Consider the following 22134-nt stretch of genomic DNA (forward strand, 5'->3'; position numbering starts at 1 on the left):
AGCACTGCTGCCTCACGGTGCCGAGGACCCGGGTTCGATCCCGGCCCCCGGTCACTGTCCGCATGGAGTTTGCACATTCTTCCCGTGTCTGCGTGGGTCTCGCCCCCACAACACAAAGATGTGCAGGGTAGGTGGATTGGCCACGCCAAATTGCCCCTTAATGGAAAAAAAAAGAATTAGGTACTTTAAATTTTAAAAAAAGTTTGGCATTCCAAAGATTATTTCTTGGATTGCAGCTGATATTTTTATTAATATTTTTAGAAAATCGTAATTAATTGCAGGCTTGGCTGGTATAGGATCCGGAGAAGGAAAGTGACAACCGTAATGGTGCAAAACTGAGGTGCTTCATGCTTCATTAAATCTGGCCCCAACCATTTTTGACTGCACAATCCAGTGGTAATATTGACCCCCTAAAAGTACTATTCTCCTCCCCCCCCCCTCACTCTCTTGTTCCCCCATTCCTCCACAAATCAAAGCAATCATCCCTCTATTTCTAAAACACTTGGTTAAAGCATCGTCACTACTTTGAGCCGGATATAATTATCTTCACACCATTTTTCTCACAAGCAAAATATTACAGCTAAGCCACATTCAACACAGTTCAGTAAAAATTGTTAAAAGGACATAAATGTTCTTAGTAACAATCTTAATTTCTGTTGAAATAGCCACGGAGTTCAATCCCTCGGTGATATTCTCTTGGTGGGTTTTTTTAATGTTCCAAACTCATTTTCTTCTTTCCTCAATTTACTCCTGTTTTCGGGGGTTTAATTTAACGCTGATTTTGATGGGGTGGTTGTTTTTTTATGGAAGAGTCTGGTTACTCTAAAGTCTTTGTCCTTACACCAAACACCAGCTGAGTTTTTTTTTTCAGGGAGACGATTTCATTCCTTTTTGCCATCAGGAGGTTTCTCCCCAAGTTTGTTCAGATAACTCATTTGTTCGAGGGGGTTTGATTGATGACACAGGGACAGATGACACGTCTGTCCCAATGAACAGATCCTTAAGGACACATTCGGAGTTTGGTGAAGCACATCCCAACGATGATCCTTTACTACTTTGAAAAATAGTAAGTGTATTTGTGCAAAGGCGTGTGAGCCTCGCCACCAAAGAACTGAAGTTTTCGTTTTCTCGCCTGCTTAAGAGGTGAAATCAGATGTCAGCTTCCTCTTTGACGTGTTCCTCCTCTTTGACCTGTTCTCTACAAAGGATTTTGAGAGAAGGAAGTACAGAATGGGATTCAAACAGCTGCTCAAGGAAACCAGCCACAACGCTATCAGCTTCACATGGTGGGTTTCCAGGAGCCTCCAGCAGTTGTCTTTGTCCAATCTCTGCAGCCCGGTGACAATCTGATAAACGTGATAAGGCAAATGGCTGACGATGAATCCAGTCATGGCGGCGATGATGATCATCTGTGCTCGCATGTGGACCACCCGGTTGTGTTGACTTATGCTTTTCCTTCTCACTGTGCACAGGTGCAGTGCGATCGATGCGTACGAAAAGGCGAACATGGCGAGAATAATCAAGAACATTAGAGCCACCGTAACGAAAGCATTGGCGGACACTCTTTTACCGTATTGCAACTGCATGTTGTAGCACACTGAACTCGCATTATCAAAGTTCAATTCTTTGAAGAAGTAGTTCATATTCAGTGCAAGAACGGGGATTGTTATTATCAGCCAGGTGACAGTACAGGCAATCCGTGCAAAGTCTGTATTGTAGAACCTATTTAGCTGGCTGTTGTTGGGCTTCACAATCATGGCGTATCGGCTGATGCTGATGAATGCAAGAAAAATGGTGCTGCAGCTCACAGTGTAGTAGAAGCTGAAGTTAATGATGATCATGACAATAGTGCACGCCGGCGAACTCTCTTTCCAGGTGTCTCCGAGGAGAAGCAATGTGGCTCTGAAGGGAAGTGTCAGGCAACTGATCAGGTCAGCCATGGCGAGGTTCATCAGGTAAATGAGAATGCCGTGCTTCCTGCTGTGCCGCAGGAGCATCCATAGAGCAGTGAAGTTGGCTGGCAGCCCGACAAAAATAATGACAGAATATAGGATCGGAAGAACCACCTTCTCCAACCGGCTGGCTGTCAGATTGCATTCCTGGGAAATGTTGGACGAGATTGTGGTATGGAGCATGTTGGTTTCTCCCGCCATTCAGCTGAAAGAAAACGAACAATGTTTACTGTGGTGAAGGTGATTCACACCGGATTATAATCTGTATATACATGTGCCGATATTGTAAGTGCAGTTGCACTACCTGACCACCAGGGGGAGTAGCTCTGGGAATGCTCGAGAATTGTACTGGGCTTCTCCCTTGGCTCCGCCCAGGACTCCTCCCCCTGGAGCTGCTGTATAAAGCTCAGTGCCACATGGTCAGCCGGCCAGTTCACCGAAAGTTCAATGGCTAACCGGATGGCTCTGTTGTGAGTATATTAAAACCGCTATTCTAATCCTACAAGCACGTGTCCGTAGAATTGTTGGTTCCAACAGTTACGCATGTGAATAGAAATTGTACATATCACACAGCATATCAAACGCAAGTTCAATTTTCTTTCCACTTCTCCTGTCCTTATAAGGTAATGACACTATATACACATGGGGGGACGGTTTAGCTCAGTTGGCTGGACAGCTGGTTCGTGATGCAGAGCGAGGGCAGCAGCGCTGGTTCACATCCCGTACCGGCTACAGTTATTCATGGAGGCCCCACCTTCACAACCTGAGGTGTGGTGATCCACCACCAGTCAGCTCTCCCCCCTCAAAGGGAAATCTGGGACTATGGCGGCTTTATATTTACCTTATATACACACCGCAAGGTCATTTGAGACCTTGTGGGGTGGTCGGCCTCCTGCAAAACCAATTAAGGCTGCCATACTCAGGGTTACAAACCATAGCCAATAGTGGAACCAGCGGATTTTCAGTGTTGGTGGCGGAGGATCGTGCGATCCCTTGAAGCACATATGAGGAAGACAACGGGAAACCATCCCATGTTATCTTTCCCTTATCGTTTGCTCAGTGAAATTGAAAATGGGAGGCTCCGGCGAGCCACAACAGAGGAAAGTGCAAGAATGTGAGGCATGGAAAAATGAGGAGAGGATCCACTCTCTGGCAGATCGCTACTCCATCTCCAAAATCTTTATTCAACATATTTAAGTGTTCACTACTATAATACAAGATTTGGGTAAATGCATCCTATTACTGTCATTTCGTAAGATACAATCAACTGGAAATTTCAAACTGAAAACACTGTATTTTGAAAAACCGCTTGCTGTTAAATCCGATTAAATCCAAGGTTTTCAGAAAAGTCGGAGAATTGTAATTAAGGACCTACTAACTGTGGTAGTCACCACTGATGTATATATTGTATATAGAGGATGTCAGTGTAGGTGCTTTATGGTAAGGCCCCTGTACTACAGGTATGGGGGTAGTCCCTGCCTGCTGGCTCCGCCCAGTAGGCGGAGTATAAATATGTGTGCTCCCCATACAGCAGCCATTTCGCCAGCTGCTGTAGGAGGCCACACACCTCTGTGTAATAAAGCCACAATTGCATCCAACTCTTGTCTTTGTGTAATTAATCATGCATCAATTTATTACACTAAAGTTTTCAGAGATGGACCTCCGCATCAAGCCGGATCGCCTGCAGCTGCATCTGCAATCAGACAACTCCAAAAAGGACTTTGAACATTGGCTAGCCTGTTTCGAAGCATACATTGGGTCTGCGCCAGACCCAATTTCAGAAGTTCAGAAGATTCAGATCCGCTACAATCGGCTGAGCTCCATCTTTCCACTTATCCAGGATGCGCCGACCGACGCAGATGCCATGGCGTCACTGAAGGAAAATTACGCTCAGTGGACTAACACGCTCTACGCCAGGCACATCCTCTCCACTCGTCGTCAACTTCCTGGTGAGTCAGTGGAAGATTTCTGGCGTGCCCTGATTCCCCTAGCTAGAGACTGTGACTGTTAGGCCGTCTCAGCCACGGAACACTCGAACTTACTCATGAGAGACGCTTTTGTTACGGGGATGGGGTCTGATTACATCCACCAGCGCCTCTTAGAAGGGGCCACGCTCGACTTCGCGGAAACAAAACAGCTAGCGCTCTCGCTTACGGTCGCTTAGCGCAACATCCAGGTCTACGCCCCCAGCCGCGCGGCCCACTCCTCCTGCGCATTGTGGACTCCGCAGACGGCTGCCCATCGCGGACCCCACCAGTGACCCCCCTTAGCCAACCCCACGCCTGTGCCACGCGGTAGCCAACCAACCCCGGGGTACCCAAATGTTACTTTTGTGGGCAGTCCAAACACCCCCGACAGCGCTGCCCAAGTGGTAGTTGTGAAAACTGGGGAGAAACACAGGATGGTGGTGGACTACAGTCAGACCATCAATCGGTACACGCAGCTCGATGCGTACCCCCTCCCATGCATTTCTGATATGGTCAATCAGATTGTACAGTACCGGGTCTTCTCAACTGTGGTCCTTAAATCCGCCTACCACCAGCTCCCCATCCATAAGGCGGACTGCCCATACACTGCCTTTGAGGCAGATGGCCGCCTTTACCACTTTCTTAGGGTTCCCTTTGGCGTCACCAACAGGGTATCAGTTTTCCAACAGAAAATGGACCGAATGGTTGACCGCTACAGGCTGCAGGCCACTTTGCTGTACCTGGATAATGTCACCATCTGCGGCCACGATCAGCAGGACCATGATGCCAACCTTGTCAAATTTCTCCTCACCGCCACTCTCCTCAACCTAACCTATAACAAGGAGAAGTGCGTGTTCAGCACGAACCGCTTAGCCATCCTCGGCTATGTGGTCCAGAATGGAGTTCTGGAGCCCGATCCCGACCGCATGCGCCCCCTCATGGAACTCCCCCTTCCCCACTGCCCCAAGGCCCTCAAACAATGCCTGGGGTTCTTTCCTTATTACGCCCAGTGGGTCCCAAACTATGCGGACAAGGCCCGTCCACTCAGTCAATCCACTCTTTTTCCCCTGACGGCCGAGGCTCACCAGGCCTTCAACCGTATAAAGGCTGACATCGCCAAGGCCGCCATGCATGCAGTCGACGAGACGTTACCATTCCAAGTCGAGAGCAATGCATCAGACGTCGCTCTAGCCGCCACTCTCAACCAGACAGGCAGGCTCGTGGCATTTTTTTCACAAACCCTACACGCCTCCGAAATTCAGCATTCCTCCGTCGAAAAAGAAGCCTAAGCCATCGTTGAAGCTGTGCGGCATTGGAGGCATTACCTGGCCGGCAGGAGAGTCACTCTCCTCACAGACCAACGGTCGGTTGCCTTCATGTTCAACAACAGCGGGGCAAGATCAAAAACAATAAAATCTTGAGTTGGAGGATTGAGCTCTCCACCGATAACTACGAGATTTTGTATCGCCCCGGTAAACTCAACGAGCCCCCCCGATGCCCTATCCTGAGGTACATGTGCCAGCTCACAAGTGGACCGACTCCGGACTCTGCACGACGACCTGTCACCCGGGGGTCACACGTTTCAAGGCCCACAATCTGCCCTACTCCATCGAGGAAGTCAGGGCTATCACCAGAGACTGCCAGGTGTGCTCAAAGTGAAAACAGCGCTTCAACCGGCCAGACCGTGCGCGCCTGGTGAAGGCCTCCCGCCCTTTTGAACGCCTCAGCGTGGACTTCAAAGGGCCCCTCCCTCCACCGACCGGAACATGTATTTCCTCAGTGTGGTCGATGAATATTCCAGATTCCCCTTTGCCATCCAATGCCCTGACATGACGTCTGCCACCATCATCAAAGCCCTCAACACCATCTTCGCTCTGTTCGGCTTCCCCGCCTACGTCCACAGCGTCAGGGGATCCTCATTCTTGAGCGATGAGCTGTGTCAGTTCCTGCTCAACAGGGGTATCGCCTCGAGCAGGACGACCAGCTACAACCACCGGGGAAACGGGCAGGTGGAGAGGGAGAATGGGACGGTCTGGAGGGCCGTCCAACTGGCCCTACAGTCCCGAAATCTCCCGGCCTCTCGCTGGCAGGAGGTCCTTCCCGATGCCCTGCACACCATTCGGTCGCTCCTGTGCACTGCGACTAATGAAACACCCCATGAACGTCTCTTTGCCTTCCCTAGGAAGTCCACCTCCGGGGTGTCGCAACCGACTTGGCTCGCAGCTCCAGGACCTGTACTCCTCCGTAAACACATGTGACTCCACAAGGCGGACCCGTTGTTTCAGAGGGTACAGCTACTTCACGCCAATTCACAGTACGCCTATGTAGCGTACTCCGACGGCCGCCAAGATACTGCCTCCCTCAGGGACCTGGCACCAGCTGGTTCCATACACACACCCCCGATCCGGCGCCACCCTCCCCTCCCCCGGCGCACCCAACCGCAAACCCCGCCCCAGGACAATCTATACCCCCCTGCCCACACTCGAGGATGAAGTGGATTTCGACACGCTCCCGGAGTCACCAAAGACCAAGCCAACAACGGAATCATCGCCAGCACTGCAGCGCTCCCAATGACAGATCAAGGCTCCGGACCACTGAATCTGTGAATAGAGAAGGGTGAGGGGCAGCACGGTAGCACAGTGGTTAGCACTGTTGCCTCACAGCTCTTGGGTCCTAGGTTCGATTCACTGCTTGGGTCACTGTCTGTGTGGAGTCTGCACATTCTCCCAGTGTCTGCATGCGTTCCCTCCGGATGCTCCAGTTTCCTCCCACAGTCCAAAGATGTGCAGGTTAGGTGGATTGGCTATGCTAAATTGTCCTTAGTGTCCAAGAAGGTTAGGTGGGGTTACAGATCTCGGGTGGAGGTAGGGTGCTCTTTCCAAGGGCCAGTGCAGACTCGATGGGCTGAATGGCCTCCTTCTGCACTGTAAATTCTGTGATTCTGTGACCTGTTAGAGGTCTTTAAAATTATGATAATATGAAGACCCAGGAGGCCTCGGTAGGTGATCAAACACAAGTTTATTGTCGCCATCAAAAGCAGCTGCTTCTGCAGCATACACTCAATAAGGCCTCATTGGGCCTCCCACAATGCCGGTCCCTGTCTGGGCCGGCCTTTACATAATCTGGCAACGAGTCCCAGCTGGGCCAGCCTCCCCCCACTAACGGGGATTTGTGTTCCTCGAGTCCCTCAAGGAGATCGATTTGGGGTTGGGCCCCCTGGGGGTTATTATAGAAAGGTTTTGATAGACACAGAGTGTTTCCACTTGTGGGAAATTTAAAAAAAACAGAGGCCATCAACTTAAGAGCGCTATCAAGAAAATAGGAAATTCAGAAGAAGTTTTGGAAGGGATTGGAAGGCAGTGCAGATGGACATAGACGAGGAACGATGGGAGGAGGCTCAAATGGAGCTTTAATGACAGTCTGACCTTTTGGGCCGAATGGCCTGTTTCTGTATTGTATCCTACGAAATGCTTTGCGATTTGATCTAATCTCTCATATGGCACTGCCCACACTGTTAGGTGACCCAATTCTAACTCTAAATTGGTGTTTTGATCGAGTCACAGTCTCACCCAAAGGATATGCTGAAGTCTGATGTTTTTCTTTGAAGTGTTTATAGTTTGTTATTTGAAGTGTGGTAGAAAGCAAATGTGACACTGGCAGGAACTGCAAACTATACCTAGGACATTTCATATGCTCCAAATAGGACCGACCAATGAATATTTGGCAAGAAAGTCAACCAACCATGGGGTATTCACTTTTTTAAAAGGGAAGACCATTAAACTTTTAATTCTGCTGTTGGAAAATCTGAGTATTTCAGCAATTGTGACTGATAAATCTAGGCCACTGCTATAACCAGCCCCAAAGGTAGGAGTCCACTTCGGGTTGCAGGATAAACAGGAGGATTATAGAAGTATGTTGGAGACTGTTGTACAAGCTACCCCTCCGAGTAAGTACCGACCGGTTGTGAGCCAGCTGACTTTATACCGAAAGTCTTCGGAGCCCCCCCCCTGCACTTTCTGCAGGGGGTACACATATTCTCCGAGGGCTTCTGAGGAAAACAGATCCCCGACTCCGTTTGCTTTTGTTGGGCCCACAATATGACATCCACATAGTGACGTATTTGTCTTTTAAAAGTCAAGTTTAATATTTTATCTTGGAAAAATGTATTAATTTTGCTTCCAATTTCCACCCCTCTATCACCTTCACCTAGTCCATCTCAGTCCCTTCCCTTCTTTGATCTTTCTATTTCAGTTTCTGGGGATAGACTGTCCACTAATATCCATTATAAACCCACTGACTACCAAAGCTACTTCAACTACAGTTCTTCACAACCCATCCCATTCTCCCAGTTCCTTCGTCTCCGTCGAATGATGTTCTGATGATGTCACTTTCCAAAATGGTGCTGACAGGTCTTCATTCTTCCTTAATCGTGGTTTCCCACCCACTGTGTTTGACAGGGCTCACAACAATGTCTGGCCCATCTCCCGCATCTCTGCCTTCACCCCCTCTCAGAATCAGGATAGGGTCCCCTTGTCCTCACTTTTCACCCTACCATCCTCCACATTCAAAGAATCATCCACCACCAGTTCCACCAACCCCAACATGATTCCTGTCAGCATTTTGCATGGACCGTCCCTTCCGGGATACCCTGATCCACTCTTCCGCCACCCCAACACCTCACTCTTCCCACGGCATCTTTTCAATCAATCGCGCAAGGTGTAACACCTGCCCCTCTACCTCCTCCCTGCTCACCATCTCAGACCCTAAACACTCTTTTCAAGTGAGGCAGCGCTGCACATGCACCTCCTTCAATCAGGTCTATTGCATTTGCTGCTCCCAAGTGCGGCCTACTCTACATTGGAGAGACTAAACGCAGACCACGGTGATCGCTTTGCAGAACACCTCCAGTCCGTCCGCAAGTAGGGCCCAGACCTTCCTGTTGATTGCCATTTCAACTCACCATCCTGCTCTCTCATTAATTTGTCTGTCCTTGACCTGTTGTAATGTTCCAGTGAAGCCCAACGCAAAATTGAGGATCAGCACCTCATCTTCCGATTAGGCACATTGCAGCCTTCCGGACTGAACATTGAGCTCAACAACTTCTGACTGTGAACTCTCTCCTCCGCCTTCATACCATTTTTATTTCTATCAATTTATTTTCTTCCATTAATCTGTTTTCCCCTCACCATTATTCCCCCTCCCCCCATCCCACTTGGGCCAACTGTTCCCAGTTGCCCATTGACACACTGCTCGACTTTGTTCTGCCATTAATACATTCTAATCACTTTATGTGCCACTATCAGCACCCTTCTTAGCCTTAATCATTTCCATTTCCATTCCTTTTGGCTCTGTCCTTCTTTGCCCATCTCTACTTATCACTGGCCCCCGATCCAGCCTCATCACTCCATGTCCGCCCACTACGGTATAAATCTGACCCCATTTCCAGTTCTCCAGCTTTAACAAAGATTCATCCAGACTCGAAATGTTAGCGCCCTTCTCTCTCCACAGAGGCTGTCAGACCAGCTGAGATTGTCCAGTATTTTCTGTTTTTGTTTCAAATTCCAGCATCCGCGTTAATTTGCTTTTATCTTCTTATTTTACCACCTGCAACGTAACAATTCAATAAAGACATAAAACATTTGAAATACAGTGAGTAGATGGGAGGGGGCCATCATGTTGTCGAATCGATGCTGGCTTTCTAAAAGAACCATTTAGCTAGTCCCACTGCCCCACTCTTCCCCCATAGCCCTCCATTGTATCTTCCTTTTCAGCACTGGTGCAATTTCCTTTTGAAAGTCTTGATTGAATGTACCTCCACAACAGGCCGTGCATTCCAGATCACGGGTGTGTCGATATAGATGATCTGGAATATGTGGATGCGTGTGCAGGTGCAAACGTGCGTGTACGTGTTTGTGTGCGTGTTTTAATATAGATAACAAGAAAGAGAGCGAGCACCCAAAATGAAAATATTAAAGTTTGGGTATGATCTCCTTAAAAGATATTTGCCTGCTGTTCTCTTACTGAGAGCAGTTCTTGCAGTTTTTCTTTACGAAACAATTTAGAGGTTTGACTTCAGCACGTCAACAAAAATATTCAGCGTGGGCAGATTTTTCAAGAGTTCTGTGGTCTGCAATGGCATTCTTGTCAGAACACAACTGAATTTACCCGACCACCCACTTGACTGGGTTGTGTTTGACACCACAGTTTAAAAAGCTATATAATATCGATGTAAAATGTCTAAACACAGGCAACGTGCACTCTTACTCTGAATTTGCAGTGAAGAACTCTGATTTACTAATGGTTTCAATGCTGCGTGTGTATATATATATATATATATAGGAGACAATTCAATGAGCTTTGGAAAAGTTAGTCACAGGTCATTTTTTTTTGGTAACATCAACAAGTATTGGAAATTATAATGTTAAATTTATCCCGATTTCATTACTTTCAGAGAGGAACAAACTTATTGTGCCCAGTTAGCACGACATACAACGTGAACCTCAGTGTATTGTAAACAGGAAACCATCTTTGAGAACCACAATGAGTGATCGCTAACAGAATCTAGATTTTGGTTTTCAAAACTATTTTCTGTAGTGCTGCTAAATGTAAATGTTTTGGCAAGAAAAAAAATATACAAAAATTAAACAGAACTTCATACAAAAGTTGAAATAGGTTCCCCTGGGGATATAGTATCCCCGTTGGCTGCAGGGCCCAAGTGCGGGTCCGGGTGCTTCGGTTCTATGAGTCTTTCGTCTGTTGGAGATTAGGCTGGATGCAGGAGTAAGTCTCCCTCCTCCAAGTGGTCTTATATAGGGACTTCCAGACTCTTCTCCTTCCTGAGGCTTGGGCTCCCCTTGGGGGAGGGGGGGGGGGGGGGTGAAGGGGAATCAGTATCCAGTTTCTTCTGAGGTTATGTTGTTCTGTTCCTGGTATTCTTATTGTGAATGAGTTCTTTGCTCGACCATGTATAATAATAATCTTTTATTGTCACAAGTAGGCTTCAATGAAGTTACTGTGAAAAGCCCCTAGTCGCCACATTCCGGCCCCTGTTCAGGTACACAGAGGGAGAATTCAGAGTTCTCAGTCAGTACGGGAATTGAACCCGCGCTGCTGGCCTTGTTCTTGCATTACAAGCCAGCTGTCTAGCCCACTGAGCTAAACCAGCCCTAATAATAATCTTTTATTGTCACAAGTATGAAGTTACTGTGAAAAGCCCCATGTCGCCACACAATAATAATAATTGCTTATTATCACAAGTAGGCTACAATGAAGTTACTGTGAAGAGCCCCTAGTCACCACATTCCGGCACTTGTTCAGGTAAGCATGTACGGGAATTGAACCCGCGCTGCTGGTCTTGTTCTGCATTACAAACCAGCTGTCTAACCTACTGAGCTAAATGGGCCATGTACATACTGAGCTAAACCTGCCATGTACATACTGAGCTAAACCGGCCCATGTACATATATGGTGTCTATTGGCCAATCCTGGTGTCCCTCTCACTCAGGGGTTTCCTTTCTTTATCTGGGTAGATGAGGTGATGATTTAAAGCTCGAATTTGTTATTGAAGAGGGTTTCCCTTAATTTACCTGGAGGAGGAAAATTGTATCTCTCTCCGAGATATCCCGTTCGTGGGTGTCTTGACGATTCTTCTTCTCCTTATCGGTGGGCTTTTCTTGGTGGAGGATGGTTTAAGTTTTCAGGTGGTGGCAGGGCCACAGTTTGAAAATAAAGGATCTCCTGGGATCTCCAACCCAGGAGGGTTGGTTGCAGGTCTGTGGAACTCCCTTCCCCAGAAAGTGGTGAAGGGCAGGGTCATTGAACATTTTAAAGACTGTGTTGTATAGATTCTTGATTGACAAGGGAGTCAAAGGGTTTGGCGTAGGAAGGAAAGTGGAGTTGAGGCCACAATCAGGTACGCCATGGCCTCAATTAATGTTTTGCAGGTTTGATGGGCCGAAGGCCTACTCCTAATTCATATGTTCATGTGTAAAGCAAAATCATTCAAGAAAAGTGTCTTTGAACACACTGCCAGATTGCCCTTGTTTTGTTGTAGGTTTTGCATTTGGTCATATGCAAAGGCACTTCTCAAAATGGACACAATCTTGGGTCACTTTGCACCAGAATACTAGAATGTTTCAATACTGTCCAGTCAGTTTTATTGATGGGACTATTTTTCTTGAATTTCTAACAGTTTTTGGTAGATTGTTTTCCAAGATTATTTAAAACAAAGGTACCAGAGGAAAAATTTCAGGATTGTTGTGCAAATAAACTTATATTGAGTTTTCTTTTGTTAAAAAGTGGCTATGTTTGTGTGTGTCAAACAATACTGTAGTAATTACACATCTATTGTACCTATAAACTTCAAAATGAGAATATATTGAAAGAGTGGGGATGAAATTAGTTTTGGACAGGAGCCCAAATAAGGGCAAATCAGAAAATCTGTCGCCACCCCACCCCATCCAATGACTTCAGCAACGATAAATTGTCAAGCAGGTAAAGGTGTTCTACTAAACAACAGAGACATGTCGATGTGAAACCAGTGCCTGGCCTGTGCTGACTGATTGCATGTCAACTTTGCAAAAATTGGGTGGTTACAATTGGGTGTAACGATGCCACAGCGAGAGTCAGATCTTTTAGGAGAGAATGAAAAGTCCCCATTATGTTACGTTCTTGCAATACAGATTTCCGAGTTCACCACATCCTCTTCTTCAAATAAAACACTGACGCCAGGGACTAGAACAGGATAGGCAATTGATGAATCAACTAAGTAGACCTTAACATGTGATGAATATGTGGCAATAGGGCTCTGTCTACCACTGGTCAAGATATTCCACTATGTCTTGATCAAAAAGAAAGGCAGTGTAGATAAAGGAAGATGGGGGAGACATCGCTTTACATAGCACTACTGTTGGCCACCCAGCTGCCCCAGTCACTTACATGTCTTCTGCCTCAGGGAAGACTCCACTCCTGGGGTGATTACACACTCAATGCATCTCAATTGGGCCCAAAAGCCAGGTGACCCTCACTCTGCTGTGTTGCCCTTAAAGGGCCAATCACCACAATTCACCACAGTTTGTCAAACATGATTCCCCTTCATAAATCCATGTTTTTGTTTAATCCCGTTGGTATATTGTTTTTTTAAATATAAATTTGGAGTGCCCAATGAATGTTTTCCAATTAAGGGGCAATTTAGCGTGGCCAATCCACCTACCCTGCATATTTTTGGGTTGTGGGGGCAAAACCCACACAAACACGGGGAGAATGTGCAAACTCCACACGGACCGTAATCCAGGGCTGGGATTGAACCCGAGACCTCGGCACCATGAAGCAGTAGTGCTAACCACTGCGCTGCCCCTCCGTTGATATATTGTAAGTGTCCTGTTATCACATCCCTTATAATAGACTCAACCATTTTCCATAACTCTGATGTGAGGCTAACGGACCTGTAATTCCATTTTTTTTTTAAATTTCCCTCCTTTTTTAAAAAGCAGGGGTTAAAATCGCCACCCTCCAATCTGCCGGGACTGTTGCAGTATCTACAGAATTTTGGAAGGTGACCAGCAACGCAGCCATTATTTCCATGATGTATTTCTATGATTCTAGGATGTAGATCTGGGGATTTAGCAGCTGTCAGTCCCATTAATTTCTCCAGCACTATTTTCCCACGGATATTAATTTCCTTCAATTCCTCCTTCTCACTAGGCCCTCGGTCCCTTAGTATTTCTGGGAAGTTATCGGTCTCTTCTGCCGTGAAGACAGAACTAAAGTAGCTGTTTGATTGTTCGGCCACTCCCTTGCTCTCTATTATAAACTCTCCCTTTTCGGACTGTTTGAGACTGAACTGACCTGCGGGGCAAAGTAGCGTGGTGAAGCTCTGCCGGCGGCACTTAGCTTTGGCACTGAACGGAATGGGCAATTCAGTGTGATGCCAGCCCTCGTTTGCAAAATTCACGCCGTTCCGCTGGGCCTCCCATGTACTTTTTTCGAACGTGCTTTTACACAAACAGATGTTTAGAGGATGGAAATTCCTGTTGTCTGCAAAGCATTTAGATTTCTGTTGGGGAGAGAGCTGTGTACGTGACGAGTACTGACGTGCCAAGAGCTCACTCATAAGGAGAGCTGGCACGAACCAAGCCATGTAAATAGGGATCTGCCCGAGTGCAACCACAACTGAAATGGTTGCCATGTGAATACGCCCTAAGGTAGCATCGTCTAATTGAATATTAATTTTAAATTTGAATTTTAGTTTAGAATTTCTACTGATGTTGTGGGAGCTCCTCTCCCATTTGCAGCCAGGTCCTGGGGCAGGGTGAATTCTGCCTTCAGTTTCATTTTAATATTCCTCATTTAGTTACTTTTTGGGTTTCATCTCATCTCAGCAGGCATAAAAGCAGGGCTTCTGTGATTGGTGTAGGCCAGGAGGAGAAAAATAATCAGTCAGACTACCCAGTCAAAATTGTCATCTCGTGCTATTTATAAAAGTGTGCTAATGTGTATGTGTGTCTGGGATCTCTCAGGGTTCAACGGTCTATCAATGCTCACTTTGAAACTCCAGACATAGAGAATGCTTGGGCAAAATATAAATAACCTCCAACATTGGTCACTCCAGCGTGTTGTCACTTTCAGGAAGGGAAGGGATAAAATTGGGGTGAAGAAGCACATTTAAGGCGTCAAATATTCACACGTGATAAATAGCCTACACTAGATCTCATGAATCATGGGCTTTAGATTGGAAGCTTAGTGTTATTTGGAAATTTTGCCATGTACCCAGCAATACCTGTCTATGTAGTGCAGAGCAATCTTCCGTTTGTAAACTGTAGCATTATTTAAACTTGTATATTACGCTGCAGTCTTCAATTACAAAAACTGAAACAAAAAATGTAAAATAAGGAACTGGCCAGTGGATTGATTGCTCAAACCCAGTGTTAACAGATGGAGGGAAATGCTTCTTTCCTCTGAAGGTTATCAGCGTACTGTTCGAAGAAACATTTGGGCAACATCCGTCCCATTAACGGTTGATGGAGAATCGCAGCACCAAGCTGCAGAGATCAAATAAATATCATACCCATATATTAAAGATCCTTCTCTGATGTGTTGTTGTTGGAAGAGAGCAAAGCAGGGTTCACTAAGCATTCGACTCATGCTATCATTGACCTTGGAGTGTTTGACGCTGACAGCGAATTCTAAAAGTTGTAGATTCCCGTGGGCACTCCTCGTCTCGTTGAGCACATAGTTATTAAATGTTATTCAATAGATTCATTAAGTACAGTAAATTATATTGGACTGTCACTGAAATCTAACTAGGCAGAAAGCAAAATTCTGTTCATTGAAAAGGGCTTACATCACAGGTAGGTGTTTCTAAAAGCAACATGCCAGGAAGTTTCAGTTGCCCGAAATAGTAGTGTTTCTGTGATTGAAACTAACATTCTCTCACCCTGTCAAATTTCAGGTGAGATTATGAAGATATATCAAACACATGGCTTGTAAATCAAATTAGAGCCTTCCGTGACAATCACAACTACTCACTGGCCTCTATAATAAAAACACTTTAAAATTTGCAAAGTTAGGCCAGGTAAATTAATCCATTCAAATTGTAAATAACAGCTGATAATAATGGTATTTATGCTCGTCATAGAATTGAGACTGAATTTGAACTGTTCACACCTCAGCAGAGATAGAAATGTTTTTAATTGATCAGAATGTTATGTTGTTCCTTTTGCAAAGGCATTACGAATTAACAAATCTTTATCTCCTGGGAGGCATGGTAACACAATGGTTAGCGCTGTTGCTTTACATCGTCAGGGTCCCAGGTTCGTTCCCGGCTTGGGTCACTGTCTATGCAGAATCATGGAATTTACAATGCCGAAGGAGGCTATTCGCCCATCGAGTCTGCGCCGGTCCTTACAAAGAGCACCCTACTCAAGCCCACGTATCTACCCTATCCCAGTAACCCCCACTTAACCTTTTTTTGGACACAAAGGGCAATTTAGCATGGCCAATCCACCTAACCCGCACATCTTTGGACTATGGGAGGAAACCGGAGCACCCGGAGGAAACCCACGCAGAACAGGGAGTCTGCACGCTCTCCCTGTGTCTGCGTGGGTTTCCTCCGATGCTCCGGTTTTCTCCCACAACCCAAAGATGAGCCGATTAGGTGGACTGGCAATGCTAAATTGTCCTTAGTGTCCAAAACGTTAGGTCGGGTAACTGGGTTACGGGGATAGGGAGGCAGCATGGTGGCACAGTGGTTAGCACTGTGGCTTCACAGCGCCAGAGCCCCAGGTTCGATTGCCGGCTGGGTCACTGTCTGCGGAGTCTGCACGTTCTCCCCGTGTCTGCGTGGGTTTCCTCCGGGTGCTCCGGTTTCCTCCCACGAGTCCCGAAAGACGTGCTGTTAGGGAATTTGGACATTTTGAATTCTCCCTCTGTGTATCCAAACAGGTGCCAGAATGTGGCGGCGAGGGGCTTTTCACAGTAACTTTGTTGCAATGTAAGCCTACTTGTGACAATAAAGATTATTATTATTATTATTATTATTAAGCTCTTCCCACGAGGCGGTGCAGACTCGATGGGCCGAATGGCCTCTTTCTGCACTGTAAATTCCATGATTCTATGATACCTTAAAATGGAACACCAGTAAAATGTGGGAAAAAGAATATTGGTCCAAACTGCTTTTCCCTTCCGGGGAACGCATATTTTTTGTGTATATTGTTTCCATATCAATACATGTGAACATTGCAGGTCCATCTGCTCAGTTTTATAATGTAATTCCAGCTTGCTGGCTGGTAGCATTTGACAAATGCTGTCAATATTACAAAATTGTTGGAAAATTCAGCAGCATTGTAGCTGTTATCTTTACGCAGCTTTGCAAACTTTGTATCTGCCTTCCGCTGCAGTCTGTTGGGGTCAGCTCATGTCTGTGGCATTTATTATCTACACGAAATCAGAGCTGGAATGAGTAATTGTCTGGCTTCGGAGACAGAGGATGCCGCAAATAATCACACAAAAAAATCAACTGCTTCTTAACACCAGTTATATACGAAAATACTTTTGATGCTGATTTGATTAATTGACTTTTGTAGTGTGAAAAGGAAATTGGGGCTTTAAACCATTCACACTTGTGTTACAAATGCAAGTTTGAGTCCAGTCGCTCCTAGGAGAAACAGAGTTGACAAAGCTCTGTTATACTGCTGGCTCCCCTCCTCTCTCTTGTTCTTCGAAACAAAATTACAAGATCATAAGAACTAGACAAGAGGAGGCCATTCAGCCCTTCGAGCCTGGTCCGCCATTCAATGAAATCGTGGGATGCATTTTGTGTCTTCTACATTGGAGATGGATACAAAATACCAAAACATCCACCATTTCTTTGTTACCGATTATTAATTCTCCAGTCTCACCCTCTAAGGGACCCACACTCACTTTAGCTACTCTTTTCCTTTTAGTAGAAACTCTTATTCTCAATTTTTACATTCCTAGTTAGCTTTTTCTCTAAATTCGCCATCATTTTTTTTTCATAATTCTTTGCTGGTTTCTAAAATCTGTCCAATCTTCTAATCCTCTACTAATTTTCATAGTATTGTGTGCTTTTTCTTTGCAATTTGATACTATCCTTAACTTCCTTAGTTAGCCATGGATGGTGTATCCTTTACATAGAGTCTCTCTTTCTTAATCTTTGTTGGGAATTCTGAAATACCTTTTAAATGTCTGCGGCACAGTGGTTAGCACTGCTGCCTCACAGCACCAGGGACCCGGGTTCGACCTTGGGTGACTGTGTGGAGATTTACTCCAGAGATGCAAGATCTGGCAGCCAGGGTTCGAATCCCACCACAGAAGAGGGTGCAATTTGAATTCATTAAAAATCTGGAATTAAAAGTCTAATGATGATCATGAAACATTGTGGTTAAAAACCCATCTGGTTCATCTTTACCTGGTTTGCCTGCATGTTACTCCACAAGATCTACAACAGTGTGGTAGACTCTTAAATGCCCTTTAAAAAATGGAGGGCAATTAGGGACGGGCAATGAAATCAATTTTTTAAAAGGCGATCTTGCTCGATTGGGAACCAATTTATACTACAATGCCTGGATAGTCCACTCGGTGGCACTTTCCTTTAGTGCCATTCGCTTGAAATGAGCCAAACCAATGCAAAGAATCAATGCATTTTAAGCGTAAATTTACACCTAGTGCAATTCAACTTCTTGTGATCCTTTGCAACTGTGAAGTCACATGACATTAAAAGCTGGCTCTTTTGCATAAAACTGGTTATGCTCCCAGATCAAATTTGCCACCATGATGAGGTTTTGCTAATTGTACCCTTATCGAGTTTCTAAAAATTAAGCTGGTGAGGTGTAAGGACTCTAATAGGCATATTTTGAAAAATTCTTAATTTACTAAGAAACTAAGAAGTGTATGCAATTATAATTAGTAAATGCTTCTAATAGGTGTTTCTGTTATTTAAAATCGGGTTTCACACGGGGGAGTGGAAGGCACAATAATTATTATTTGTAATATTTCTATATGTCCTATGTTTTTTCATTTATGGTACAATCTGTTTGGACTACGCAGGGCTATACTTTTCACTGTACGTTGGTACATGTGACAACAAATCAAATCCAAATTAAAAATGCATACACTGTGGTAAACTCATTTTCAGCTGTATTAATAAACTATCAATTAGAATATCAATTAGAATCCCCTGACAGTGCAGGAGCCACTCGGCCCATCCAGTCTGCACCAACCCCCCCCCCCCAAAAAAAAGAGCAGTCCATCCATGCCCACCCCACCCTATCCCCTGAACCCTAAAGAGCAATTCAGAATGGTCAATTCACTTAATCCGCGCATCTTTGAACTGTGGTAGGAGCACCCGGAGGAAACCCACGCAGACACGGGGAGAAGGTACAAACTCCACACAGACAGTGACCCAAGGCCAGAATTGAACCCGGGTCCCTGGGGCTGCGAGGCAGCAAAACTAACCACCATGCCCCAAAGCCACATCAGGTTAAGTAGTTCAAGACATAATTTTAATACAATTTATTTTTGATTACAATCCAAAACACTGGGATTGTGCTGGTTTATGGAAGATTTTATATTTGGCAACCTGCAAATAAATTTGCCTGGATGTTTGAGCAAAATAAAAACACTTTGTAAAGCTAGTCCAACTGAGTGCAATTTACGCCCTGATCACAAGTGGCTCAGATATTGCTTGAATGAAATAAACAGGTTGGCCCGATCCTCAAAGACTCGATGGTAATGGCCCTCATGCGTTTTTTTTTAAAGTAGTAATTTCAATCATTTCTGATTCAAATTATTGACGAAGAAAAAAGGGCAACTGGGTGACTCATGTGGAACACCCTTCTGTGCCGGTCCTACAACGTCAAGTTGCTGTGTGCTACAACAGCCTGGTGCATTCACTTATCTTTCATTATTACAAGTAAAAGCGCTCTGTTCCTTTCCAACGACAAGTTTGCCTGAGATTCAAGTGCCCATCCCTCTCCCCCCACCCCCGCCTTAAACAGGAGCTAATTAGCTACACTCGAAATCATTCCTCATTAGAATACAATTGAGTGACAAATGTATTTCTCGTATTCAGCGTGGCGAAGTGGTGGAAACATGTCAGAATTGAGCCTATTGTTCAAACATACTTTATGATGGCAACCGTCGACGCCCATTATTTAAGGATCCGTATAAACATATGTTTTCATAGAATTATAAAAGGGGAATGGAAATGAACAATTGAGGAACATTATTTTTCAGCACGTGTTCACCCCATGTTTAGACATTTTGCTCCTTCACCTTTCTCCCTCGGTGAGAAATTCCCTCAGTTTTGCTATTTGCAGAAATATCGTCAATGAGGGCGCAGAGAGCGACTTTTTTGGTTAAGTACAAATATCAAACAGAACAAATCTTTCACCCCATCCGTCCAGCAATGTGTTCTAAAACCCACAAGATGTGGCTGTGCATGTTCTGTCTTCCCCACGCATTTAACGGTCGAGTGACAGACCACAGCAGAAGTTTCAGATTAAACATCGAGTGAAATTTGGAATATGTTTTCACTCATCAGTATTTGTTTTTGAAAGAGTGTCTCCGAGACTAGTAAACAGATTCTCAGTGTGGGCGAACGTTGAATGTATCTATTTCACCTTTAAAAAGTAAATATTGCAACACATAATTTGGATTAACGTTGCCTTGCAACTTAAATTAAAATAATTGGAAAATGTGTTTTCAAAAAAAATATATGGATGCTAGTTTAAGATCTGAAGAATATTACTTACCACTCTCTGACGTTGGTGACTGAACAGGTGTACAACAGACTACGCTATCCTACCCAATCTTATGCACGAAAAAGCGCCAAAGCTCTTAAAAATCCTCATGCAACGGGAGTGTCGCCGGACACGAACAAAGCTGCGTCTGCTTCTAGTCAAAGATAACTCGCCAAATGGGGAAGCCAGGTTTTACTTGGAGGTGCTTTTGAAGTTGTGCAACCCCCCCGATCTCAGTAAGCAAGCTGTGTGCCAACGACGGTGGCACAATGTTGCAATAAGAGCCTGCCCACACAGAACACAAAAACAGACTTCACCACAAAGTACCTGCGCAAAACGAAATCTACAAACCGTATGAGTTGTACCCAGTTTGCTTCTGTATTTAAAGTTGAAAACCATTTCAATGCACGTCGAATTTTTATTGCTTTGAACTTCTATTCCCATTGTCTGGATTTCAAAGTTGTAGCACATCTTCAAAAAGTGTTAGACAAAAGAATGTTCGTTTATTGCCTTAACTTATGAAGAATATTTCACTCACCCCTCTCTGTGGTTCGTGACGCCAATGGAGTTTGTGATCTGCCACTTTGCTCTAAACCCTTTTTTTACGACTTATTGAACTGCTTCCTGTTGCACGAGCTTCTGACATGCCTGGAGCGATCATTTCACCCTCTTCCCCCCCCCCCCCCCCCTCTTCAAAGTTGTTCACCTAGATTTGTGGCACCAAGTACTTTGTTTTTAACTGAGTTTGGTTTTGGTACTACATAGAACATAGAACAGTACAGCACAGAACAGGCCCTTCGGCCCTCGATGTTGTGCCAAACAATGATCACCCTACTTAAACCCACGTAACCTGTATACCCATAACCCAACAATCCCCCCATTAACCTTACACTATGAGGGAGATGATAATGGTACCAGTGCTGGGGACTGATCATGTTTCCACTCTTGCAAAGATATGAGCATCAAATGCTCCTGTGTGAAGATTGGCATTGATTAAGGTAATAAGATTGACACCTTTTCCCCAAAGGTAGGGGTGTCTAGAACTAGAGGGCATTAAGTTTAAGGTGAGAGGAGAGAATCTATGACTAGATGAGGATCAAAAATTGGGTCCTATCAAGTTTGTAAAGTTTTCCATTTCCTGGCACTGCCATTTTTGTGATCCATCTGAATGAAACAGTTCCAAAACTTGGATCACCTTTATGGAAAACTAAAGGCACATAGGCGTCCTGTGTTATCTGTCTTTACTAGGTGCTCATCAAGATTTTTACTAATAAATCGAGGGGTGTGGCAATTTTAATGAGCAAGAAAATGGGATTTGTGAGTGCGAAGGAGGTGAGGGATCCAAGTGGGAGATATGATGTGATTGTGAGTGGGGTATTGGAAGGGGCACCGGTAGTGTCGGTAAATGTGTATGCTCCTAATTGGGATGATGTGGGTTTTATGAGGGAGTTGCTGGCAGCAATCCCGGATTTGGCCACGTACCAGTTGATCATGGGAGGAGATTTTAACTGTGTCCTGGAGCCGAGGGTGGATAGATTGAGCCCCAGGTCGATGGGTAGGGTACGAATGGCAAGGGAGCTGGGGGGGGTTTATGGAGAGGATGGATATGGTGGATCCATGGTGCTTTCAGAACTCAGGGGGAAGGGAGTATTCCTTTTCACACATCTATAAGGTGTATTTTAGGATTGATTACTTTGTAGTGAGTCGGGAGATTTTGGTTGTGGTGGAGGGGGCAGAGTATGCAGTATGTGGGGATAGTTATCTCGGACCATGCACCCCACTGGCTGGATGTTCGGTTCAGTACGGGACGAGAGCAGAGGCCGGGGTGGAGGTTTGACTCGGGGTTGTTGGCGGATGGAGGTTTTTATGATAAGGTGTGGTTGGCGATTAGGGATTATGTGGAGTTCAATCAGAATGGGGAGGTGTCAGCGGGCATTTTTTGGGAAGCACTGAAGG

The 22134-nt window shown here is 45.3% G+C and overlaps 1 protein-coding gene across 2 annotated transcripts; it reads right to left on the reverse strand.

Annotated features, from left to right (window-relative positions):
- Positions 1-743: 743 nt before the first annotated feature.
- Positions 744-20742, reverse strand: LOC119955937 (probable G-protein coupled receptor 82). Of its 2 annotated transcripts, none has more exons than XM_038782596.1 (2): positions 20717-20742; positions 744-2157 (listed from the first exon to the last, which is right to left on the reverse strand). In XM_038782596.1, exon 2 carries the CDS (start codon positions 2151-2153, stop codon positions 1137-1139), a length of 1017 nt encoding a protein of 338 aa, XP_038638524.1. In that variant the 5' UTR covers positions 2154-2157; positions 20717-20742; the 3' UTR covers positions 744-1136. The 2 variants fall into 2 exon arrangements, with proteins under 2 accessions (XP_038638524.1, XP_038638523.1); XM_038782595.1 differs by lacking the exon at positions 20717-20742 and adding an exon at positions 20191-20352.
- Positions 20743-22134: the final 1392 nt, after the last annotated feature.

Source organism: Scyliorhinus canicula, chromosome 21 (genome assembly GCF_902713615.1).
Source record: "Scyliorhinus canicula chromosome 21, sScyCan1.1, whole genome shotgun sequence".
Taxonomy (NCBI): Eukaryota; Metazoa; Chordata; class Chondrichthyes; order Carcharhiniformes; family Scyliorhinidae; genus Scyliorhinus; species Scyliorhinus canicula.

Coding starts and splice junctions, on each gene's coding strand:
- LOC119955937 (XM_038782596.1), bottom strand. CDS start 2,153: ATGGCGGGAGAAACCAACATGCTCCATACCACAATCTCGTCCAACATT.